At 46.1% G+C, this 26,347-nt stretch overlaps 1 protein-coding gene and 1 pseudogene across 2 annotated transcripts in view; one reads left to right on the top strand and one right to left on the bottom strand.

Annotated features, from left to right (window-relative positions):
- The window catches only part of SLC37A4 (solute carrier family 37 member 4), a 73,808-nt gene that overhangs the window by 32,806 nt on the left and 14,655 nt on the right, over positions 1 to 26,347 (top strand). For both annotated transcript variants that reach the window (XM_089670212.1, XM_089670211.1), the window contains exons 3-6: positions 8,908 to 9,140; positions 16,073 to 16,316; positions 18,432 to 18,593; positions 20,412 to 20,497. In XM_089670212.1, coding sequence (XP_089526338.1) covers positions 8,908 to 9,140; positions 16,073 to 16,316; positions 18,432 to 18,593; positions 20,412 to 20,497 — 725 coding nt within the window. The remainder of the gene's footprint in view (positions 1 to 8,907; positions 9,141 to 16,072; positions 16,317 to 18,431; positions 18,594 to 20,411; positions 20,498 to 26,347) is intronic.
- On the bottom strand, positions 15,606 to 15,715 carry LOC149468453 (U2 spliceosomal RNA; annotated as a pseudogene).

The following is a 26,347-nucleotide window of genomic DNA, read 5'->3' as shown; positions in this document are numbered from 1 at the left end:
TTCTGATCCCTGGCTTGTGACCCCGACCATTCTCTGCCTGACCCCCTGTACCTACCTGCCTGTTAGTTGCTGTACCCTGCTCGTGACCTGACTATTCTCCGCTTGCTCCCCCTGTACCTACCTGCCCGATTGATATTTACCCAGCCTGCCTGACGACGCTTGCACTGTATGTACTGTTATCTGTGGGTGGTTTGGTTTGGTTCGTTTGCACTATGTTATGTTTTAGTATTGCACTGCGTTTATGTTTGTATTGTTAGTGTTAATAAATTGTTTATAACTTATCTGAAGTCTGCGTTTCCCTGCGTCAGTCACACACCTCTGGTCATACCCGGGAGCCCTGACATTACACCAAGGCCAATCCTGACCAGAAGTGGCTGCACAGGGAAGCCATCTTGGTTTGTTGATGGGAAGGATGGATCTGGATGAGGTTGCGTATTTATATCTGCTAGTGTTTGATGACAGGGAGTATGCTTATCAAACTCTGAAGGAGTATCCCCGGGATGAACTGCTAGAATGTATACGGCTCGCTCATGTTCTAGTAGATCAGGGCACAGAGTTCTCTGAGGTGCAGCCATTGATTGAGGTTTGTGCTGAGTTGGTTTCATCTGGTACCCCCGAATGCAGGGATGAATTTTTGCCGCCATTTAGTGCAGACCAGGTAGAGTCCCTGGTGTGGTTATTAGAGGATGATGTGGGTTACTTTCTGGAGCGTTATTCCACATGTTCACCACAGGTACTAAGAGATTGTATAAACGCAGTGCAGTCTTTGGTCAGACAGGCTTTGTGTAAGCTGAGCTTTGTTCAACCCATACTGCAGACATGGACAGATTTGTTGCACCCAGCCTCAGTCAGCTTACAAAGACCCAGTCCTGCTTCTAATCTATCTCCTCAAAGCTCTACTCCTGTATTCCCAACAGCTCCTCCAGTTACAGCCCAGTATACTTGGCTATCTACCGCATGTCAGTACCCTGTTCCCACTCCGTGCACCTATCCTGCCTTTAACCCTGTAAAGAAGCCCTCTGTAGCGACTGTTCCTTCCCCTGTTCCATCCTCCAGTTCTTCTCTGTCTCCAGCTGCTCCATTCATTTGCAGACCTGCGTTTACTTGCAGTGCTCCAGTAGTTAAAACCAGAAAAAAGCGAAAATTCTTTCCAACCAGTACCATCCTGCCAGTATCCAAACCGGTGAGCCTACCGTCTGAGAACCTGCCTTCCGTAGTTCAGCCTGATGCCTCTCTTCAGCCTGATGCCTGTACTCAGCCTGATGCCTGTACTCAGCCTGATGCCTGTACTCAGCCTGATGCCTCCACTCAGCCTGATGCCTCCACTCAGCCTGATGCCTCCACTCAGCCTGATGCCTCCACTCAGCCTGAAGCCTCCACTCAGCCTGAAGCCTCCACTCAGCCTGAAGCCTCCACTCAGCCGGATGCCTCTACTCAGCCAGATGCTTCTACCCAGCATAATGAACTGATCCAGCCTGATGATCCTATTAGGCCAGTTGACTCGATGCCCGCTGTTGATCCAGATGATCCAGTGCCCGCTGTCATACCTGGTGACCCGATGCCCGCTGTCGAGCCAGACAATCCGGTACCTGATGACTCGGTGCCCGCAGTCTTGCCAGACGACTCGGTGCCCGCAGTCTTGCCAGACGACTCGGTGCCCGCAGTCTTGCCAGACGACTCGGTGCCCGCAGTCTTGCCAGACGACTCGGTGCCCGCAGTCTTGCCAGACGACTCGGTGCCCGCAGTCTTGCCAGACGACTCGGTGCCCACTGTCGTGCCTGGTGACTCGGTGCCCGCCGCTCCGCCTGGGGGCCCGAGACCTGTCGCTCCGCCTGGGGGCCCGCCGCTCCGCCTGGGGGCCGATGCCTGTCGCCCCGCCTGGGGACCCGGCGCTCGCCGCTCCGCCTGGGGGCCCGCCGCCCCGCCTGGGGGCCCGGCGCCTGTCGCCCCGCCTGGGGGCCCGGCGCCTGTCGCCCCGCCTGGGGGCCCGATGCCTGTCGCCCCGCCTGGGGGCCCGATGCCTGTCGCCCCGCCTGGGGGCCCGATGCCTGTCGCCCCTCCTGGGGGCCTGATGCCCGCCGCCCCGCCTGGGGCCCGAAGCCCCGCCTGGGGGCCCGCCGCTCCGCTTGGGGGCCCGATGCCTGTCGCCCCGCCTGGGGGCCCGGTGCCTGCTGCTTCACCTGGTAATCTCCCGATGTGCCTCTGCCCGGAGTCCAGCCCGATGTGCCTCTGCCCGGTGTGCCGCTGCCCGGAGTGCCTCTGCCCGGAGTCCAGCCCGATGTGCCTCTGCCCGGAGTCCAGCCCGATGTGCCTCTGCCCGGAGTCCAGCCCGATGTGCCTCTGCCCGGAGTCCAGCCCGATGTGCCTCTGCCCGGAGTCCAGCCCGATGTGCCTCTGCCCGGAGTCCAGCCCGACAACTGCGGGAGCCAATAGCTCCTGGTGCCCCAGCAAAGCCAGTGAGACACAGAAGTGAGGGGAGAGGAGAGCTGCAGATGTGCTGGATCAAATGAGGGTTTAGGTAAATTAAACGGGGGTGTAACAGACCCAGCCGGGACAGGGCTTTTGGTGGGGCTGAAGGCTACATGATAGGATTCAACTGATGTCAGGTTTACCTCCTTATCTAATCGGTGTGGGATGTTTATCTCAATGTATAACATATTTTGTTTTATTGTGGGGACTGCCCGATTTCTGGAGTGTATAAAAACTGTATTTCTGTTCAATAAAGTAGTTCCTGTTTGGGACCTAAGTTAGTGTCTACTAGTCTTGGGTGCAATGCCCAGCTATAATACCTTGGTCCTGTGTCCCAGCAGCAATGAAGCAGTTCTCTGACGCAGTCACCCAATGGGGGTGACAGATGTTCCTTCACATTTGGTGGCAAGCAGTAAGATGCTTCCTACAGTCTGGGACATCCAAACCACCACCAGGACCCAGTGTCAGGTGATATCAAAGAAGTGTTCCAGGAGCTGGTCGCCATGGAAGCGGAATTTCAGTGCTGAATGCAAGAGAATATCTTCCAGTATGGAGAGCCTGCTTTTGCCTAGGACATGCTGGAACTGATAAACGTGATCTGCGGGAAGCTCTGGATGGAGGCTCTCCAAGTGGAGCAATGCTATTATAGAAAGATTCTCCCTACATTCCAGGATAGGTACTGGCTGCAGTTGGACTTGCTTATACCATTCCTATGGAGCTGTATAGGCTGGTCCACACAGAAATGGACGATGGGTATCAAGCTCTGGAATGGTATGCTACCCATGTTTGTCCTTATGTAGATCACAAACCCCAGCGCACAAAGAAATTCCACATATGGTAAAGGTGACAATATGCTGCTGTACAACAGTGTAAAACACCAATTAATAAAGAAAAAAACATAAAACAGCGCAAAAACACAAAAAAATCTTCACCATAAATAAACATCAAAAATATAAGTATCCACAAAGTAATTGTGTCATAAATGAATATAAATGAATAAAAAGTCCTTCTTCCCAAAAGTGTATAATAAGCACAACAAACAATTCACCAATACTCACCAATATCTGGTGAGTGCGGTTGATGTTGATTTGTCACTGGTGGCTGGTGGAAGCACTATTTCTTTGGGAGAAGAATTGTTTGTTGTGTTTATTATACACTTTTGGGAAGAAGGACTTTTTATTCATTTATATTCATTTATGACACAATTACTTTGATGTTTATTTATGGTGAAGATTTTTTTGTGTTTTTGCGCTGTTCCAAGTTTGTCCTTGGCTGAAAAACAGCGATCCTATAGCAGGCTAGGATTTCGGTGGCCTAGGATTGATATTTGAGATTCTTCAGGAAGATCCATATTTTGGTAGCAGCAAGCCAGTACAGTGGATCTCTTAACCCTAGCTGAGGTGCTGGCAGCCAGGCAGAGTACCACCAGTCTCATACACAGTCCTAGCAGAAGAGCTGGCAACAGGACAGAGGGTCCAAGACCTCTGCCCCATACCCACAGCTGTTCTGGGTCACAGAGAGAGGAGATGGTCATCCTCCCTCCCCAGCTGCAGTTCAGGGACTTGAGAGCGAGGGAAATCATCCTTGCTCCATAGCAGGAGTTCGGGAGTCCAGGAGATGGAGCAGTTAGCTCATTTCCCCAGCGGCATTTCCACTGTCCGAGAGAGGAAGAGGTCGTCCTCTGTCCCCAGCGGCAGTGTAGTGACTTGGGAGTGCAGAAAGTCATCCTCGCTTCACATTAGCAGTCCGGGCGACTAGGAGATGGAGCAGCCGGCTCATCTCCCCAGTGGCAGTTCCACTGTCTGGGAGAGGAGGTGGTCTTCCTCCATCGTAGTGACTCGGGAGTGCAGGAAGTCATCCTCGATCCACAGTGGAAATCTGGGAGATGGAGCAGCCAGCTCATTTCAGTTCAAAAGTCCAGGAGAGGAGGTGGTTGACCCAGCACCTAAATGGGGTACGGGAGATGGAGCAGGTGGCTTATCTCTCCAGCGGCAGTTCAAGGACCAGGGAGGGGAGAAAGTCATTCTCCCTTCCCAGCGGCAGATCCACAGTCCAGGAGAGTAGGTGGTTGTCCTCCCTCCCCAACAGTCGGCCAGTTCAGGGACTCAGGAGTGAAGGAAGTCATCCTCGCTCCACAGCGGGAGTCCAGGAGATGGAGCAGCTGACTCATGTCTTTGTCCCCAGCTGCAGTTCAAGGGCAAGGAAGGAGAGGAAGTCATCCTCCCTCCCGAGCGGCAGTTCCACAGTCCAGGAGAGGAGGTGGTCGTCCTCCCTCTCCAACAGTCAGTAAGGGCAGAGGAAACAGTTTTCCCTCCCCAGCAAGGATCTATGCTCCTGGGAGACAGTACCAGAGAAATGTCATCCCAGCAGCTGGATGGGGGTACGGGAGATGGAGCAGCCAACTCATTCCCCCCCGCGGCCTTTCAAGGACCAGGAAGCGGCAGAAGTCGTCTTCCCTCCCCAGCTGCAAGTCCACAGTCTGGGAGAGAAGGTGGTCGTCCTCCCTCCCCAACAGTCAGCTAGAGTGGAGGATTTGGGGTCCCCTGCTGAAGTGCTGACAACAGGGCAGAGAGCTGCTGTCCTCTGCCCAGCACCTACCGTGTCTTCACGGCTCCAGGGAGTTGGTGCGGTCGGCCTTTTTCCCCAGCAGCACACCAAACCCCAGAATGGTAAAAACCTCCCAGGTAAAGCGCTGGCAGCCGGACAGAGGGTCCAAAACCTGTGCTCCTCGCCTATTGATGACACCTTTCCCTGCGGCCATGGTAATGGTAATTGTATGGACCAACTATGTGGGTTCACTCTGCCCGACTAACGCATCCAAAAACCGATGCCTAAACTGTTTCTACCTTAATGCTACCAATTAAGACAGTGTGAGTTTGGGGACATGCACCCGTGCAGCTTTCCAGTTGGAACCAGCGACTGTGTCCCAGTTGACATGAATGGGACTGCCTGCATGGAAATGAATGGAATGGAACTTCTGCATTTATATTTCATATTTTCAGTTGCATCTGAAAAGTTGTGTGCTGAAGGCTGCACTCCATGTTTTACTGCTATGCTGTAAATCGATATCAAATTGCATCTGAATTACTCACAGGGGAGAAAAAACTTTCACCCTTAAACAAAAAAACTATCCCATACTTTTGTTTTTTTATTAATCATACTTATCTAGGTGGATGCAGCATCGGTCCCCGCCAGCTCAAAGTGTGAGAACTCTGCGATCACTCACACAAGTGGAAGCAGAGAGCTGTGACTGTCAGTTGGGATCTTTCCCCAGCCTGGACCGGCTGAGTGACGTCATAAACTGCACTCCTGTGATCCACAGGAGAAGCACAGCCAAAAGAGCTTTGGCTCTACTTCTCCTTTAACCACTTGCCTACTTGGTACTTATAACCCCTTCGTGCCCAGGCCAATTTTCAACTTTCAGCGCTGTCGTACTTTGACAATTGCGCGGTCATGCAACAATGTACCCATATGAAATTTTTATCATTCTTTTCACACACATAGAGCTTTCTTTTGCTAGTATTTAATCACCACTGGGTGTTTTTTATTTTTTTGCTATAAACAAAAGAAGAGCAAAAAAAAAAGTTTTCTTTGTTTCTATCATAACATTTTGCAAACAGGTAATTTTTCTCCTTCACTGATGTGCGTTGATGAGGCTGCACTGATAGGCAGCACTGGTGGGCATTGATGAGGAGGCACTGAAGATGCTGCACTGATGCAGCAATGATGGGCACTAATAGGCGGCGCTGACTGACGGCACTGCTGGGTGGCACTGCTGGGCAGCACTGCAGGGCACTAATGATCAGTGCCGATCTGCTCTGTGACAGCTGCCGGTTATCAGCAGTACTTTCCTCACGCTGTCACAGTGTGAGGAAAGTGCTAGCGATAACCGGCAACTGTAATTACTCCGTAATCTGCCCTGTCATTGGAGACAGCTGATCACGTGGTAAAAGGCCACTGTGATTGGCCTTTACGTCACTACTTGATCAGGTGTGTCTGTAGGACACAGTGATAACGGAGATCGCTGGGTGCGTGCTGCTGGGGACGCATGGGAGGACGTCGTTTGACACCCTCCCAGAACTGGGTAACCGCACTGTAGCCGTCATTTGGCTATAGCACGGTTAGCAAGTGGTTAATAGATATGCATTTGTTTGGATTTTCTGTAAAAAAAAAAACAAACTTGGCATTCTGTGCTCAGTTTTCAAACTTGTAAGTAGGGATGAGGTTGGGGTTCACTGTCACCATGGATTCTGGTTCAAGATTTATGGTCCTGGCAGATTTATTTGTAGATTTGGCCTGAAACAATGTTTTAAAGCATAGTGCACTGTATGGCATTTGAGCTATGGCCAACAGGCTAAAAAAGGACCAATGAGGGGGCTTTTGGATATACCAGTCCCCTCACTAAACAAAGGGGACACAGAGCAGCCATGGTGTCATTGTTTTGAAAGCTGCTTTAGGGAAAGCTGAGAAACTGCGCAGGGAGAAATGCGGGTCATTTAGGCCACTCTACCTTCATTCTGATTGCTAGCTTTTTGGACAGTCAACCCTTTTGCTGCTTTTTTGTGGTTTTGTTCCAAGTCTTGTCCTGCTTCAAAACAACCACACCGTCTTTTTCCAGTGCAGCCTGTATTTCTCTAGAGGTCACCTGTGGGTTTTTCTTTCTATCCCAAACAATTCTTCTGGCAGTTGTGGCAATCTTTCTTCGTCTACCTGACCTTGGCTTGGTATCAAGAGATCCAGAATTTACCACTTCTTTACCACTTCCCGACCGGCCGTTGCATATAAATGGCCGTACAGTGCCACTGCAGGGTTGGGTGGCCGTTTATAAACGGCCTCCCCGCACCCTGCTTGTGCGCGCTCCCTGGGAGCGCGCAGCACCGCGATCCAGTGCCTGTTCCGGACACAGTGAAACACCGATCGTCGGAGAGGTCCCGATCATGTGATCACTGATTGGCTAATCAGTGATCACATGCAAAGTAGTAAGCAAGATGTCACTTGTGAATGATCACAGAGGTCACATGGTACAAGGCTATTCACAACAGCCTTGTACCATGTGACAAGCTGTGACCAATCACAGCTCACTCAGTACTTCTCAATGAGTGCAAGAATGCAGACAAAGAGAAAGAGAAATGATTGCTTTTACAGCCTTTATGGGTGTAATAGCAATCAGTGTAAAAAAAAAAAAAAAAAAAAATCTTCATCACCCCCCACAAGTAGTACAGTGTCACCATGGTGACACTGTACTGCTAGGGTGACAGTATGTAAAAAAAATGTAAAAAAAAATGTTTAAAAATTATAATTTTTGGTTATAAACTAATTTGGATTTTTTTTTTACTAAAAAGATAACGGAATAAATTTTGGCCAATATTTATGATGAAATATTATTTATTTGCAAAATTTTATAAAAAAACACTTTTTTTCAAAATTTGTGGACTTTTTCATTTACATAGCAAAAAAAATAAAAATCCCAGCGGTGAATAAATACCACCAAAATAAAGCTTTATCTGTTTCAAAAAAATGGTAAAAAATTCATTTGGGTACAGTGTTGCATGACCGCGCAATTGTCATTCAAAGTTTGATAGTGCTGAAAGCTGAAAATTGCCCTGGTCAGGAAGGGGGTAAAAGTGTCCGGTCTGGAAGTGGTTAATATGTGATTGAACAGTACTGACTGGCATATTCAAGGCTTTGGATATCTTTTTTCATCTTTATAAAGTTCCATTACCTTGTTAAGCAGGTCTTTTGACCGTTATTTTCTGATCCCTATGGCTCCGTATCTAGCCTGCTCCGTGCATCCACGTTAGAGCTGCCTATTTATACACAGACACTAATTGCAATTTAAAAAGCCACAGATTTGGGAAATTACCCTTTAATGGCCATTTTAACCTGTGTGTGTCACCTTGTATGTCTGTACCAAGGCCAGACATTCTAGGGTATATAAACTTTTGATTGGAGCCTTATAAGTGATTTCTGTTACCAAAATGATTTAAAAATGAGCCAAACAACTATTTTATAATAAATGGCTTTATATGATTACTATCCTTTTAAATAAAAGACGTTTTTTTTTTGTCATGATCAGTCATATTTTGAAAACCTATCTCTTCAGGGAAGCCTATCCTGTCCTCAGGTAATATTGGAATATTCTATTCCTCCTACCAGTCCATCCCTCACAGTTATTACCTTTTTGTACCTCTAGCCCCTCCCTCTTAGATTGTAAGCTCCAAGGATCAGGCCCTCCTATCCCTCTTGTATTGAACTGTATTGTTGCTGTATTGTCTCGCATTATATTGTAAAGTGCTGAGCAAACTGTTGGCGCTATATAAATCCTGTATAATAATTTCAATATCAAAGCCAAAATTTCATGATTTCTGTCAGGGTATGCAAACTTTTGAGCACAACTGTTTCCATTGTGTATATAATGCAAATTTAATGTGCCCACAGGTTTGATTACAAGCAGCCAATCAGCGGCCTATGCAGTCAGCAAGTTCATCAGTGGAGTCCTATCTGATCAGATAAGTGCCCGCTGGCTTTTCTCTTCAGGTCTCTGTTTAGTGGGCTTAGTGAATGTTGTATTCTCGTGGAGCTCCAGCGTGTCAGTCTTTGCTATACTATGGTTCTTCAATGGACTGGCACAGGGATTTGGATGGCCACCCTGTGGGAAGGTGCTCCGTAAGGTAAGCTTCAGCCAAACTGTTTTGACAGCTGTTGTGGTCTTCCAAAATAAAATTTGAAAGTTATAATACTTACCCTATCCTTTGCTTCCCAATTAGTCAGTGCTTAACTCTTCTCTCCAACACTCCCATCCAGGATTTGGGAAGGCCCCTGCTGTCCTCACATACAATACAGGACTGTTGACCCTGCATTGTACATGTCAGATGTGATGTCAGCCTGAAACAGGCGGAGCAGTGAAGGGGAAATGGCTTTGGGCACCGGTTGCAAAGTGAGCAAAGGATAAAGTACGGCTTGGTTCACACTTATGTGGTTTGCTTTTGATTACTTTCTGCAGTGCTTTTTGCGGTGCATTTTGCATTTTTGCATGCACATTTTTGATGCATGTGTGGTTTTTTTGTTTTTTGTTTTTAATGCTGTTTTTGGCCATTTTGCTGTTGGGCAGATTAAAAAACCCCAAAATGCATCAAAAACGCACTACATGCTTTTCTGCAGCGTCTCCATTTAAGTTTATTGAACCAAAAATGCACTGTTTTGCATTTTAAAAAAGTCCCTACCCCTTCCAAAAAAGCAGCAGCTGAAAAAAGCACAGATGTGAACATGTCCCATCTGTTAAATGGACTGTAGTGTGTTTCTGCAAAAAGCACCAAAAAACGTATAGGTGTGAACCTGGCCTAATAGTTTAGTCCTCTATCTCTAGATATGAGTATTTAGCTTTTGCAGTGTGGGGAGGACCCATTGTAAGGGTCATGTTTGCTTATTTCCCAGAGTGGGGCTTTAAAATAGCACCATAGTCTAAGAATAAGTATTTTTCAGCCATGTGACTGAATTTTCAAATCTCATTGGGTTCATTAGGCTCAGCTGAATATATATATTTTTTTATTTAAAAATAAAGATCCTTATGCTGATGTGTTAAATTTATGTACTTAAGCTAGGTTCACACTTATGCAGGTTGTGATGAGTTTTTGTAAGGCATTTTGCGGTGCAGTTTGAATATTTTCACATGTATTTTTTATGAGTTTTGCGTTTTTGTCTGCGTCTGTTTTCATACAGGAAAATACATTAGATGCTTTTTTATATGTTTTGATGCATTTCCATTGAAGTATGTGGAACCAAAAATTCAGTCTGCTGCATGCAAAAAAATCCCTGGCTCTTTCTAAAAAACCGCACCTCCTGAAAATGCACAGATGTGAAAGTGATCCATAGGAAATCATGTGAAATGGACTGTAATGCATTTTTGCAAATCTGGAAATGCACAGCAAAACTCAGAAGTGTGAACCTCGCCTACGCCTATTGAATAACTCTCAGCTGGGAACATTGTCAGTGTTGATGATCAGGTTTTGTGGGATGCTTGCTATTGTTTTTCTTGACAGTTATGCAAAATATTGGCATTCCGCAAACATTATATTGAAAGCCATATTCCTGCTAAAACGTTTTACTTTGTTTTGTGTAGTAGGGAAGGGCTACAGTCTGTGTGACACTATTGGGGAGATTTTCTCTTACGTATTGTCTGCACAAGATGTCATGGGAAATCTTTATGCTGAGGACGCAGACAAAAGGACATTTTGGGGAAGGGATAGAGCATCTTGCTCAATGTGTCTTTCCTGCCTTGTTGACAAGTGAGGGAAAATCTCCCCAGTGGAGTCACAGACAATAAAAGCCGATAGAACTTTTAGTTCTTTCCCACTTAAAAGAAAAAAAAAAAAAATGTGGGTTGGAGTTGGGCATTAAAAGATAACCTACTTTTTTTCACTCTTTTGGCCTACAGCCCCCCCAACATCCCTTTCAATGCGCCTCTAAATCAGAGATGGGTTTGGTGCACGGGAGTCTTTAAGCACCTCTGACTAAATTGTTTTTCTCTGAGTTCATTGACGAACACAGTGGCTTCTTCTTTAACCTTAATGAAGCAGCCCGACCTACAGGAGTAGGACACTAGGCAGACAAAAAGACTTGGAAATAATAATATTATTATTATACAGTATATAGCGCCAATGGTTTGTGCAGCGCTGTACATTATAATGGGAGACAGTACACGAGACAGTACAGTAACAATACAATACACGAGGGGTTCGAGGGCCCTGTTCCTTGGAGCATACAATCTAGGAGGGAGGGGAGAGTGGTACAGGAGGAAATAGCTGTGGGAGATAAAGTGGTGGGAAGAGCGGAAGAGCTCAGCAATTAGGTAAGGGCGGGGTAGGCATCTCTGAAGAGATTGGTTTTCATGGTGCGCCTAAAGGTGAGGAGGAAAGGTGACAGTCTGATGAATTGTGGTAGTGAGTTCCAGAGGATGGGGGAAGCCCTGGAGAAGTCCTGGAGACGAGCATGAGAGGAGGAGACCAGGGAACTGGAGAGTAGGAGGTCTTGTGAGGAGCGGAGTGTGCGTTTTGGGTGGTAGATGGATATCAGGTCAGTGATGTAGTTTGGAGCGGTGTTATGAACAGCTTTGTACGTCAATGTTAATGTTTTGAATTGTATGCGTTGGGCAATCGGAAGCCAGTGGAGGGATTGGCAGAGGGGGGTGGCGGATACGGAGCGGTTGGTAAGGTGGATGAGTCTGGTCGCAGAATTCAGGATAGACTGAAGCGGGGATAGCCTGTGTTGGGGTAGGCCGGCGAGGAGGGAGTTACAGTAGTCAAGTTGTGATATAAGGGAGTGAATGAGTTGCTTTGTAGTTTCAGGAGTTAGGAACGTGCGTATTTTGGAGATGTTGCGGAGGTGGAGTCTGCATGAATTTTTCAGCGATTGGATCTGGGGCTGGAAAGACAGATTGGAGTCTAGAATGACACCTAGTACTCTGGCTTGCAGGGTGGGGCTGATGGTGGCGTTGGTCGTGATGGAGAGCTCAGGGGGGAGGGGCGCAGGCTGGGGGGAAAACCAGGAGTTCGGTTTTGGCAAGGTTTAATTTGAGGAAGTGGAATGACATCCAGTCTGATATGTTGTTCAGAAGGCTAGTGATTCTGGCGGAGACTGAAGGAGTGAGGCGAGGGGTAGAGAGATAAATTTGAGTGTCATCATAGAGATGGTAGTTGAAGCCGTGGGGGGAGTGTATCAGTTGACCAAGGGAGGAGGTGTAAATGGAGAAGAGAAGGGGCCCGAGGACAGAAGGGGGAGGTGGCAGCGTTATAGGTAACACTGAAGGAGTGTTGAGATAGGGAGAGCGCGGAGTCTCTGAGGCCAAAAGAGTACAGTTTTTTGAGGAGGAGGGGGTGGTCGACCGTGTCGAAAGCTGCGGAGAGGTCGAGGAGTAGTAGCACTGAGTAGTGGCCATTGGCTTTGGCGGTTAGCAGGTCGTTGGTGAGTTTGAGTAGGGCGGTTTCAGTGCAGTGTAGGTGACAGAAGCCAAAATTTAGGGGATCAAGGAGGTTGTTGTCGGTGAGGTGGGAGCTTAGGAGATTATAGGCTAAGCGCTCAAGGAGTTTGGATGAAAATGGCAGCAGGGAGATGGGTCTAAGGTTGTTTAGGTCAGTGGGATCCAGGGAGGGTTTTGTAAGTATGGGAGTGATGTGCGCGTGCTTCAGGGGAGAGGGGAATGTGCCAGTAGAGAGGGAGAGATTAAAGATGTGAGTGAGGGAGCATAGGATGGAGGAGGAGGGAGATCGTAGGAGTTGTGTGGGGACAGGGTCAAGGGGGCAGGTGATAAGGCGTGCTTCAGAGATCTCAGTGACCTCTTCAGTGGTAGCAGGGTCGAAGGAGTGAAGTGTTCAGGGGGTTTTAGTGTGCGGAATGTTGGGTGGGGTGGAGGTCTGGACAGTGGTGAGGTCGAAGGAGAGGCGTGTTGAAGGGGTTTTCGTGTGAGGGATGCTAGGTGGGGTGGAAGTCTGAGCAGTGGTGATGTCCCTGCGAATTGCATCGATCTTGCTTTGGAAGTGGTTAGCAATCTCGTGGGCGGTGAGTGAGGTACTGGGTGGAGGTGGGGGCAGAGAGAGCAGAGAGTTGAAGGTGGAGAAGAGCCGGCGAGGGCTGGAGGAGAGGGTATTGATGAGAGTTACAAAGTAGGCTTGCTTGGCAGCGTGGAAGGAGGAAGTGTAGATCAAGAAGGCAGATTTGTATCGGGTGAACGCTTGTTGGGATCTGGTTTTGCTCCATAGTCGCTCTAGCGTGTTCCCGTCGGAGTGGGTGGAGGACTGTATTCACTGTGCGAGTGCAAAAGAAGAGGTTAGGTGGAGGAGTTGGGATGTGGCCGGGCTATTGATGTTGGTAGGGATGTTGAAGTCTCCAAGGATGATGGTGGGCAGCTCAGAGGAGAGAAAGAAGGGTAACCAGGCGGAGAAGTCATCAAGGAACCGGGATACGGGTCCAGGGGGCCAATAGATTACTGCGATCCTCAGGGGGATTGGAGAGAATAGTCGGATGCAGTGGGCCTCAAAGGAGGAGAAGGATAGAGAGGGTGGGTTAGGGAGGACTTGGAAGGTGCTCTGCGATGACAGGAGCATACCAACCCCACCACCTTTTTGACCGCATAGGGACAAGGTGCTTTGGGAAGGGGGGAGTCCCCCTGCCCCAAAGCACCCCCCATGTTGATGGTATGGTTCAGGGGGGGGTGCTCGCTCGTCCCCCCCCACACCACTTTTTTTTTAAATTGTGGTGTGGGAATTTCCCTTAAAATCCATACCAGACCCGAAGGGCTTGGTATAGATGTGAGGGGGAACCCCACACCTTTTTTTAATAATTTTTTTAATAGCCGGCAATTCTTTTACATTCAGCTGTCAGTGGGGAACTCTGCTGACAGCTGAAACATTAATACATGGTTGTCACTACTAAAATACCGCATGAGTTAATAAAATAACTCATGCGGTATTTTGGTAGCGTTTTACTGTTTTTCTGACCTTCGGAACGGATTAATTGGTTTTCAATGCATTCCTATGGGAAATAGTGTTTCGGTTTATGAATTATTCGCTATACCAAATGTCCTTTTTAGAAATTAAATTCGTAAACCGAGGTATTACTGCAAAGCAACCATAGTGCAGGTAATTTCTTAAAATCCAGAAGTAATTTATTAAAAATGCACTCACATTTGACAGTAGTAAATCTCATAGTAAAACAAAAGCTGTTAAGCTACAGTTGGCAATTTGCGGCGTCTCCGACCGTACTAGCGGTGTCCCCGGCTCTGACGTCACCTGGCTCCTCCCCGCGTGTATTGACTCTCTCTTCGTCATCATGGATGGTCCAAAGAAGGGCCTGGCGGCATCTTCTGTCACTATTTCTTGTTGGATTCGGCAGACGATTGTTCAGGCATAACATTAGGAGCCTCCCTTCCCAGTTACGGCGCACTCCACTGGGGCGGTTTGCGCCTCCTGGGTGTTCCGGCATCAGCCGTCTGTTTCTCAGGTTTGCAAGGCGACAACCCGGTCATCTATGCACACATTTACGAAGTTCTATAAAGTTGATGTTGGCATCCTCAAATGCTAGTTTTGGCCGCAAAGTGTTGCAGGCAGCTGTTTAAGGCTCCTGGGCCTCTCCTTTTTGGGGTCATTCGGAGTGTTTGGCTTGTTGCCATGGGGATTCTTTCCTTTTACATTGTATGGTTGCCCTCCATTCTGGCACTGCTTGGGAACATCCCTGCTTCGTTAAGGTTAAAGAAGAATCCGCTGTGTCCATCAATGAACGTAAGAGAAAACATGATATTTTTTTTTTTGTACTCACTGTAAAATCCCTTACTGAATTCATTTTCGGACACAGCTCCCACCCCTCTAGGGAGATCTCTCCTTTGACACTGCTTGTGATGCACTGGAGACCTATAGCAGAGATGGAGTTTTATACCCAGAGAGGTCTGCCCATAGGAGGTGCCATTTTTTTTTTTTCTGCCCAGTGTCCTCCTGTAGGTGGGGCTATAAAACCCTCCTTCTTTAACCTCCAGGGGAATTACCCCCCTTCCTGACCAGGCCATTTTTTTGCAATACGGTGCTGCGTTACTTTAACTGCGCCTTTGTGACCAAGCTGAAGCAAGGCCACCCTGAGTACTAAGTGGGCCTCCCCCGATGAGAGACCCTATGAGAGGAGGAGACCATGAGCAAAAGGCCACATGCCAAGTGACAAAACATACATGAAAAAAGGGAAAGGGGAAGTGGATAAGTACATGCGGGCCATAGTGTAGTACTATGGTGGGCCGTTCGGCCAGGAATAAAAAATTCCTCTGGTCCTGGCCAAAAGGCCCTGCCCTAGCAGCGGGTGCGAAAAAAAAGTGTGACTGGTGTAGTGACCAAGGTGCCTAAAACTCAAAGTGAGTTCCCTGACCGTGAAAATTTGGCTCCCCTGGACTGCCACTCCACGGGCACATACACCATGGGCTTCTTTCTCAGCCCAGCCCTCGGCCAAACCAGTGCAGCCCCATCCCTACCAGAAAGGCATCAGAACTTAGAAAGCTTAGGGAGAGCCTTGCCTACAACCGGGGACAAGCCTGGTGCACCGGGCCAGAATCAACACGGGAGGAAAAGGCTCCCCCACCACTCCCATTCCCACCTAATTACATCCGGGATTACTAACTGACTCCCCAATTGGCAACAGGAGCCAGGATTCTATCCCAGACAACTGATAAGAACATATACTACACTTGATCTTAGCCAAAAGGCAGAGAAGCGGCCACACATACAACATACTTGACTTCCGGAGCTAGTCTTGAGTGGCGTCCAGTCTCCCTCTTCTCTATCCCTTATCTCATCCCAGACATCCCAGAGTTTCTGTCCTAGTGGTCACAGGATAGAGAGCCAAACCCCCTGGCTACCAATCATTAGTGAGGACTGAGAACTATCTTTGTCCCATAGGGGACAGAACTGTAAAAATTGGAAAGGCGCCTATAATTTCCCAAATCATTCCCATGCTTTTTATTTGCACTGAATTGCATACATTTAGTACAGCATTTTATTCCTAGTAATTTAAATGAGTATGATGGGTTTGTGCAGCTTATTTACACTTTATTGCAATGTTTTGTGTTTTCCAGTGGTTTGAGCCTTCGCAGTTTGGCACATGGTGGGCGGTTTTATCTTGCAGCATGAATCTTGCAGGCACCCTTGGTCCTATCATTGCAACCCTTGTCGCAGCTAGTTATAGCTGGCGCAGCACTCTTTCAATGTCAGGTCTGATCTGTGTTGCAGCCTCTGTAGTGTGCCTTATACTCATTAAAAATGAGCCATCAGATGTGGGTCTGAAGAATATTGAAGAAGGACCCAAAAAAGGAAAGAAAGGTGAGCCTCAACTATGTATTCTACAGTAGAAAATCTGAAAGCTTTAGGCCTCATGCACACTGGGCACCTCTATGTCCATGTACACATAGGCATTTACAGGCATTTATTGGCATATTAGAAGAGGAGCATCCACAGGCTAAAAAAAAAACAAAAACACCAAAGCTTCATTCAGGAGAGGAGTTGAAAAAGCATTGAACGTGCCTAAATGCATCTAAACATGCCTAAATGCTATGCGCATTTAACGTTTGAGTGTTAGTTTATTCCAACAGACAGAATAACTTATTATACAGGATTTATATAGCGCCAACCGCTTTCTCAGTGCTAAATATTTTGGTTAGTGGAATCCATTAAGATTCAAATGCTTGACATGCCTAAATGCACCTAAACCTGTGTGCAAGATGCAGCTTTTATTGCATTTGTAAGTACTGTAGCTTTTCTCCTGCCAGGAGTTCTGGTGTTCAGAGGAGCTTAAACACAAACCTTGTGTGTATGAGGCCTTAAAGAGTGACTCCACTTTTGTTGAGAATAAAATATTCCCTTCTGGGTGATCAATGTACATTGCAAAGATTTTAACAAACTTTGTTGCAGATTCCTACATTTTTGCTTTCTGAAGTAATAGCTGTTTGTTTTTCTGTGTCCATGTGCAGAGTAATTCTGTATGGGAGTGATTTCATAATTATCAGTCAGCTGCTGCACCTGCAGGGCTCTAATGAGGACAGTGGCAGGGTCTTCACCCCTTTAGACATGACTTTCCTTTGGGAATATCTCACCAAAAGTGACATTTTTGTTGCAGGGGAAGCCAAAAATCTGATCTTAGTGCAGGCTTCTGGGAAAATCAGTAAACCAATCACACAAGCAGAAAATGACATTTTCAGGGGGGTGTTCTGTACACTATCTGTGTACAGAACGCCTCCAGGTATCCATATGGCATTGCATTTTACAGAAAATTACAGCGATGCAGACTAAAAAGGAAAGGTGTTTTTTTTTATTTTGTTTTTGCAACGTTCGTTTATAATATGACTTGTGTCACAATTGTATATGCTATATTTGCATAAAAGTGGACTTACCCTATAAAATTTAAAGTGAATTTTGGAGTAAAAATGGTGCAGCAGAGCACAAGATTGCAAGGATATCCTCCTCTTCTTCCTTCTTCCCTCCTCCTCCTCTCTCCTCCTCCTTTTTCTGTCTCCTCCTTTTTCTGTCTCCTCCTTTTTCTGTCTCCTCCTTTTTCTGTCTCCTCCTTTTTCTGTCTCCTCCTTTTTCTGTCTCCTCCTTTTTCTGTCTCCTCCTTCTTCTGTCTCCTCCTTCTTCTTTCTCCTTCCTCCAGTTGGGAAGACTTCTGTGTCAATAGCAACATTGTCACTGGGAGAGAATGGGAGGGGAAATCATCCACATATATATAGACAGCAATGCAAAGCTCATGGAGATTTTAACTTTTCCCCACTCCGCTATATGAAAAGTTTTTTCCTGCTGTTGTGTCCCTGAGGATTTCCCTCATTTCCTGTCCAGGTCACAGTGTTGCCACAGGGAGAAGAAGTGAGTAGAAATTTTCCCAGTGGGGAGAAGCAATATACTTGACAGAAGAACTAACCTTTCTCTTTTGTTCTGAAATCAAACCTCAGTTCTGAATGCAGTACAGTTTAAAATTCACACCTACATAGAAAATATCACAAAAGGCAACAATGCTAAGCAAATGAGTTCATATTAGATTACAATATCTCTGTGTTCGATTCATTCAATATGTCACAGTATGTAACCACTCTTCTTTCTACTGTATTATAATCCAAGGCTGAATCGCAGGCAGAAATATTTGATGAAGAATAAAATATAATCATTTGCTTTTTTCTGTTTTTTAAATTAACATTTGAGGCTACCTATACACACAGGCATCTGCAAACCATTCTCTCATGTTTAATTTCTGCTTCTACTGTATGAAAAGATCAGATTAAAAGTTCAGAGGCTTGATTGTTACCAAAATTAGTCTCAGAATTCAAATATTTTTGATCGTCACATTATTTGCTATGTCTTGCAATGGTATCTGTCAACTGTATAGAGTTTTATAACTGGTTCCAAAGACCACAGGATGCTATATAACAAGTGTGTGTTTTTTCCCAGGTTCTGGAGCTACAGATGAGACTACACTGAAGGAGTTTCTGCTGTCTCCATACCTGTGGTTGCTGTGTACTGGGTACTTGGTTGTGTTTGGAGTAAAGACATGTTGTACAGACTGGGGTCAGCTCTTTCTGATTCAAGATAAAGGGCAATCTGCTTTAATAGGTTAGTATGTGTCACCCTAAATAATGAAATAAAACTTTCACTTAAAGTAGAACTCTAGGCAAAGCCTAACCTCCTCCCCCTCCTAACACCTATTCTGACTAACCTGTGTAAAAACATCTGTATACTTGCCTATTTACAGCCTGCTTTGGTCCGGTCACGTAATCCAGCTCCCCTATGTCAGCCAGCGGTGGCTGTAATGTAGAGGAGGGAGAGCTAATAATGGAAGGGCCATAGAAGCCTATGAGTGATGTCACCACACCCAGGCATTACCAGCCTTGTCAAGCACTCTTTCCTCTCCCCTGCAAGCTGGTGTTGACTGACACGGGGAGGATCATGTGACTGGACTGGAGTGGCCTGAAAATAGGTATGTATATATATCTTTCCTACACAGGTTAGTCAGAATAGCTGTTAGTAGGGGAGGGAGCATTTTTAAGAAGAGTTGGGTTTGTCTGGAATTCTACTTTCAGCCTCTCCAGGGTATTACCAAATGTGTTCAAATATTTATGTTTAATCCCTTTGTAAGTGCTAGTATACAGTTGCAAGAAAAAGTACGTGAACCCCTTGGGATTACATGGAGTTTTGCATGAATTGGGCATAAAATGTGCTCTGAACGTCATCTAAGTCACAACAATAGAAGAACACAGTCTGCTGAACATAATACTACACAAACATTAGATGTTGCCATGGTTTAATTGCACATAACATGTAAACATTCACAGTGCAGGGAGGAAAAAGTATGTGAGGCCCTAGCTTAATGACTTCTCCCAGAGCTAATTGGAGCCAGGAGTGAGCCAACCTTGACTCCAATCAGTGTGATGATATTGGATGTGTTGCTGACAGCTGTCCTGCCCTTAAAAACACACACCTGTTTTGGGTTTACTGGTTTCAAGAAGCACTGTCTGATGTGAACCATGCCTCGCAGAAAAGAGCTCTCAGAAGACCTACAATCAAGAATTGTTGACTTGCATGAAGCTGGAAAGGGTTACAAAAGTATCTCCAAAAGCCTTGATGTTCATGTGTCCACGGTAAGACAGACTGTCTACAAATGGAGAAAGTTTAGCACTGTTGCTACTCTCCCTAGGCGTGGTCGTCCTGTAAAAATGACTGCAAGAGCACAGTGCAGAATGCTGCATGAGGTAAAGAAGAATCCCAGAGTGTCAGCTAAAGACCTACAGAAATCTACAGGAAACGTTTGGTTGAGGTTATTGCTGCCAAAGGAGGGTCAACCAGTTAAGTCCAAAGGTTCACATACTTTTTCCTCCCTGCACTGTGAATGTTTACATGTTATGTGCAATTAAACCATGGCAGCATCTAATGTTTGTGTAGTATTATGTTCAGCAGACTGTGTTCTTCTATTGTTGTGACTTAGATGACGTTCAGAGCACATTTTATGCCCAATTCATGCAAAACTCCACGTAATCCCAAGGGGTTCACATACTTTTTCTTGCAACTGTATTGTGCCTCACAGGTTTAAATGATTTTAATAGAAAAAAATAATTTTTTTTTTATTAAATGTTAATGTGCAGCAGACTGCATGTGTTTTATGGCATTTTATGCCAGTAGTTTAATGGCGCGCCAATTTCACATTAATCATTTTAATAGACCTCACAGACTTGAAATGGTTACCAGAATTTTTCAGATTTTAACATTATATCAGCCCACATAAGATATATACCCAGAATACTTGCATATTGCAAATACACTAAGCAACTCATAGAATGGGCATATCTAAAAGAGACGTTATTTGTTGCAGTTCCTTTTCATATTCATGTATAATGTTTTAATATTATTAGTTTATATTTTTTATATCTCCTGCAGGAAGTTCCTACATGAGTGCTCTAGAGATTGGAGGTCTTGTAGGCAGCATCTTAGCAGGATTGCTATCTGACCGAGCAGTGGCAAAAGTAAGAACTTTGAGCATTGTTTGTATTTCTTTCAGAAATCATTAGGCTTTCTTAATTATTTTATTTCCTCCTCAAGTCTCAGTAATTTGCAATCCCTGGTTTCACTTCAGATCTAATCTTTAATTTGCTTGTTTGGATAGGTTTTAAGCTAGGTTCACACTTGCCTGCATGGCAGAACGCTTTTTGATCATGAAGATACCACCGTCCAACAGCTGGGTAGTTTGTGTGTCAGTATACAGTATGTATACTATAATCAAAGACGTAGAATATTTTAAACCAGCTCGGACCGCGTTGCTCAATGAACCTGTAGACAATATCTTGAGATCCACACAGACCTATTTACTTTATGTTCCTGGCCGCCAAAATAGCTATTGCTACTGCTTGGAAATGACTCCTGATTGGTTTGGCCTAAATGAAATGGAAACTAACTTGGATCATGCTACACGAAAAATTAGTCAGTGTGCTGTGGGATAAACAACCTCTGTTTGAAAAAATATGGCATCCCTGGTTATCCTACCTGCAGGTACCAGACACTTAAGGTTGTCTGATATTGAAGACGTGGCGGATTTCCCGGATAGGTGTATACTTCCTCTTTTACTCTTCTCTTCCTCTTTCCTCCTCCACTTTCCTTCTCTTTTTTCCCCTCCTTTACATTTCCTGTTTTAATTATTTTGGTGCAAGTTTTGCCCTCCTTTTGGACCCTTACTCTGGGTTAAAGAATATAGTCTAGTCTGAATAGGTGATCCATCCCCCAGGGGGATATGAGGATGTTCCATTTAAACCGACTATAGTGTTACTATGTCCTTTCCCCCTTTTTTCCCTCGTCTCATTTTTTATGTTGTTTTTTTTTATATGAATGTTGCATATTTATAAATCTTGCTTATGTAGACAATTCGCTTTCATACATACTTTGGTACTCCTGTACTGTTCTATTATTTCAAACGTAATAAAAAGATTGAAACAAAATATTGTAAACCATGCCAAATATTAACAAATAGGCAAATGGCCAAAAAAAAACAACAAAAAAAAACAAACTGATTACCCTTAAAGCTAATCTCTGGGTAAATATTACGAAGTCCTTTGAAGGGACACAAGACGTCCTTAAACTCCGGATTACAGTTGCAAGAAAAAGTACGTGAACCCCTTGGGATTACGTGGAGTTTTGCATGAATTGGGCATAAAATGTGCTCTGAACATCATCTAAGTCACAACAATAGAAGAACACAGTCTGCTGAACATACTACACAAACATTAGATGTTGCCATGGTTTAATTGCACATAACATGTAAACATTCACAGTGCAGGGAGGAAAAAGTATGTGAGGCCCTAGCTTAATGACTTCTCCCAGAGCTAATTGGAGCCAGGAGTGAGCCAACCTTGACTCCAATCAGTGTGATGATATTGGATGTGTTGCTGACAGCTGTCCTGCCCTTAAAAAACACACACCTGTTTTGGGTTTACTGGTTTCAAGAAGCACTGTCTGATGTGAACCATGCCTCGCAGAAAAGAGCTCTCAGAAGACCTACAATCAAGAATTGTTGACTTGAATGAAGCTGGAAAGGGTTACAAAAGTATCTCCAAAAGCCTTGATGTTCATGCGTCCACGGTAAGACAGACTGTCTACAAATGGAGAAAGTTTAGCACTGTTGCTACTCTCCCTAGGCGTGGTCGTCCTGTAAAAATGACTGCAAGAGCACAGCGCAGAATGCTGCATGAGGTAAAGAAGAATCCCAGAGTGTCAGCTAAAGACCTACAGAAATCTCTGGCACATGCTAACATTTTTGTTGACACATCTACAATAAGGAAAACATTAAACAAGAATGGAGTACATGGGAGGACACCACGGAGGAAGCCATTGCTGTCCAAAAAGAATATTGCAGCACGTTTGAAGTTTGCAAAAGAGCACCTGGATGTTCCACAGCACTACTGGCAAAATATACTGTGGACAGATGAAACCAAGATTGGGTTGTTTGGGAAGAACACACAACACTGTGTGGAGAAAAAAAGGCACAGTACACCAATATCAAAACCTCATCCCCACTGTAAAACATGGTGGAGGGAGCATCATGGTTTGGGGCTGCTTTGCTGCCTCAGGGCCTGGACAGATTGTTGTCATTGATGGGAAAATGAATTCCAGAGTTTATCAAGACATTTTGCAGGAAAACGTATGACCATCTGTCCGCCAACTGAAGCTCCGCAGAGGATGGGTGATGCAACAGGACAATGACCCAAAGCATACAAGTAATTCAACAAAACAATGGCTGCAACAGCACAGAATACGCCTTCTGGAGTGGCCCAGTCAGAGTCCTGACCTCAACCCGATTGAAATGCTGTGGCATGACCTTAAGAGAGCGATTCACACCAGACATCCCAAGAATATTGCTACACTGAAACAGTTTTGTGAAGACGAGTGGTCCAAAATTACTCCAGATCGTTGTGCAGGTCTGATCTGCAACTACAGGAAACGTTTGGTTGAGGTTATTGCTGCCAAAGGAGTGTCAACCGGTTATTAAGTCCAAAGGTTCACATACTTTTTTTTCTCCCTGCACTGTGAATGTTTACATGTTATGTGCAATTAAACCATGGCAACATCTAATGTTTGTGTAGTATTATGTTCAGCAGACTGTGTTCTTCTATTGTTGTGACTTAGATGACGTTTAGAGCACATTTTATGCCCAATTCATGCAAAACTCCACGTAATCCCAAGGGGTTCACATACTTTTTCTTGCAACTGTATACTTGCACTTACAAAAGGATTAGACATTGGCAAACCGAAAAAAATGTATTCCAGCCCAGGATAACCGCTCCTACTACCAGAAAACCTCAGTTTTGTAGCAAAGAAGTACCAAGAGCAAGATAATAAACAAAGGGACACAAGGGATCTATGTCCTTTAATGGACTCCCAAGTAAAGGATTTTATGGTTAGTACCTATTTTATTTTTCATCCAATACAAGGACATCTTTGATCTGTGAGATGTCCAAAAGCAGTCCAAACAAGCGCTAACAATCCCAAGAAAAAAAACAGAGAACTGAGGACTGACTGTAGCCACCTGAATGACCTTATGTTCGAAGCTAATGTCAAATGAGGCTGCAATGTTAGTCTGCTAGAACTTAGAGAAACTGTGAAAAGATGATTAGGTGGAAGCCTTGCTAATATGGGAAACAGTTGCTTGATCCCAAAAAGCACTCATAGATCTAATAAGAGTGCATCTTGACAAGAAAGGTTGGAACCTGATCCTTAAGACCATAGCTTGGAAATTTCACAGAACCTTAAAGAATATGGCTGCCTGTTCAGACACTCGCATTGCAGAGGAATACTATCTTGCGGGTGACTGTAGAGAGAGAGGAATGTCTCTAATGGGTTCGAACAGCAGTTCCTGAAGTGCTGAGAGAACCAGATTCAGATCCCACAGAGTCACAGGGGAACCAATGGGGAGCTACATCAGAGGACCTCCCTGTACAAAGGTCTTAATGAAGGAGTGAAAGGTTAATGGTCTCTGAAAGAGAGAGTAGAAACCTGGCTGTTGATACTGTTTAGATCCAAATGCTGGTCCAGGCCAAGCTGTAGGAAGTAGGATTCATATCACAGAGAAACTACTTCGATGAAAGCTCCAAACTCTCACACCAAGTTATGCATGTCCAATCATAGATCTTGCGAGTAGTAGGCTTCCCTAGCTTTTAATATCAGGGATGCCCCTGGCTCTCAAAGCATGGGCTTCAACAGCTATGCCTTTAAAGCCAGTGACCATGAATCAGGATGGGTAAGTGATCCTTGAGACAAAAGAATGTGACAATCTAGGTAACCCACAGAGTGTGAACCGGTGGAGGTGATTTTTACTAGATTGACATAACCTATCCACCTGGTCTGGTTCAGAGCAATGATCTCCATTTTAATCCTGCAAAGCAGAGGAGTAATTAGGTTCAGGGAAGGAAAGGCCTAGACCAGTGGTTCTCAACCTTTCTAGCGCCGCGACCCCTTAATACAGTTCCTCATGTTGTGGTGACCCCCAACCATAAAATTATTTTCGTTGCTACTTCATAACTGTAATTTTGCAGTAGGAGGAATAGTGCCCCATCATTGGTGTCATTGGGAGGAATAGTGCCCCATCATTGGTATCAGTGGGAGGAATAGTGCCCCGTCATTGGGAGGAATAGTGCCCCATCATTGGTGTCAGTGGGAGGAATAGTGCCCCATCATTGGTGTCAGTGGGAGGAATAGTGCCCCATCATTGGTGTCAGTGGGGGGAGGAATAGTGCCCCATCATTGGTGTCAGTGGGGGGAGGAATAGTGCCCCATCATTGGTGTCAGTGGGGGGAGGAATAGTGCCCCATCATTGGTATCAGTGGGGGGAGGAATAGTGCCCCATCATTGGTGTCAGTGGGGGGAGGAATAGTGCCCCATCATTGGTATCAGTGGGAGGAGGAATAGTGCCCCATCATTGGTGTCAGTGGGGGGAATAGTGCCCCATCATAGGTGTCAGTGGGAGGAATAGTGCCCCATCATTGGTATCAGTGGGAGGAATAGTGCCCCATCATTGGTGTCAGTGGGGGGAATAGTGTCCCATCATAGGTGTCAGTGGGGGGAATAGTGCCCCATCATAGGTGTCAGTGGGGGAAATAGTGCCCCATCATAGGTGTCAGTGGGGGGAATAGTGCCCCATCCTTGGTGTCAGTGGGGGGAGGAATAGTGCCCCATCCTTGGTGTCAGTGGGGGGAGGAATCGTGCCCCATCCTTGGTGTCAGTGGGGGGAGGAATCGTGCCCCATCGTTGGTGTCATTTGGGGGAGGAATAGTACCCCATCGTTGGTGTCATTTGGGGGAGGAATAGTACCCCATCATTGGTGTCAGTGGGAGGAATAGTACCCCATCATTGGTGTCAGTGGGAGGAATAGTGTCCCATCGTTGGTGTCAGTGGGAGGAATAGTGCCCCATCATTGGTGTCAGTGGGGGGAGGAATAGTGCCCCATCATAGGTGTCAGTGGGGGGGGAATAGTGCCCCATCATTGGTGTCAGTGGGGGGAATAGTGCCCCATCATAGGTGTCAGTGGGGGGAATAGTGCCCCATCCTTGGTGTCTGTGGGGGGAGGAATCGTGCCCCATCCTTGGTGTCAGTGGGGGGAGGAATCGTGCCCCATCCTTGGTGTCAGTGGGGGAGGAATGGTGCCCCATCATTGGTGTCAGTGGGAGGAATAGTACCCCATCATTGGTGTCAGTGGGAGGAATAGTGTCCCATCGTTGGTGTCAGTGGGAGGAATAGTGCCCCATCATTGGTATTAGTGACACCAATGATGGGGCACTATTCCCACTGACACCAATGATACTTACCTTGCAGACCCCTGCTCCAGCCTGGGCTCGCTCGCTCCCTCCCTCTCCCATGGTACCGACACTTACCTGTCAGATGTCTTCCTTCTCCGGCCGCTCTCCTCCTCTTCACTCACTCGATCTTCGCGGTGCCGCTCGGCTCCTCCTCTCCAAGCTCCACCTCCTTGCCGGTGATTGGCCGCCTGTGTGCCTCTCCTGAGCTACAGTGCCGGCGGCCAATCACAGGCGAGGATTGATCTCGAGGTGTGTCCAGATGACAGGGGCGGCATGTCATCCCGCCCACACCTGGAGACGGCGGCGGCGAGGAGCGGTGTCTCTGTTCCTAAGACCATCGGAAATATGTGTTTTCCGATGGTCTTAGGCGACCCCTGTGGAAGCGTCGTTCGACCTCCAAAGGGGTCACGACCCCCAGGTTGAGAACCGCTGGCCTAGACCAAAGTGTACTAATCCCATAAAGCTGTCAGAGCATCCACTGCCTCTGCTAGAGGATCTCTTTACTTGGATACAAACCTGTCTAGTTAATTGCTT

The sequence above is a fragment of the Staurois parvus genome, unplaced genomic scaffold, assembly GCF_062004578.1.
Source record: "Staurois parvus isolate SC_StPar_1 unplaced genomic scaffold, SC_StPar_1.0 ptg000087l, whole genome shotgun sequence".
Lineage (NCBI taxonomy): Eukaryota > Metazoa > Chordata > Amphibia > Anura > Ranidae > Staurois > Staurois parvus.
This window is presented reverse-complemented; position numbering and strand designations above follow the sequence as displayed.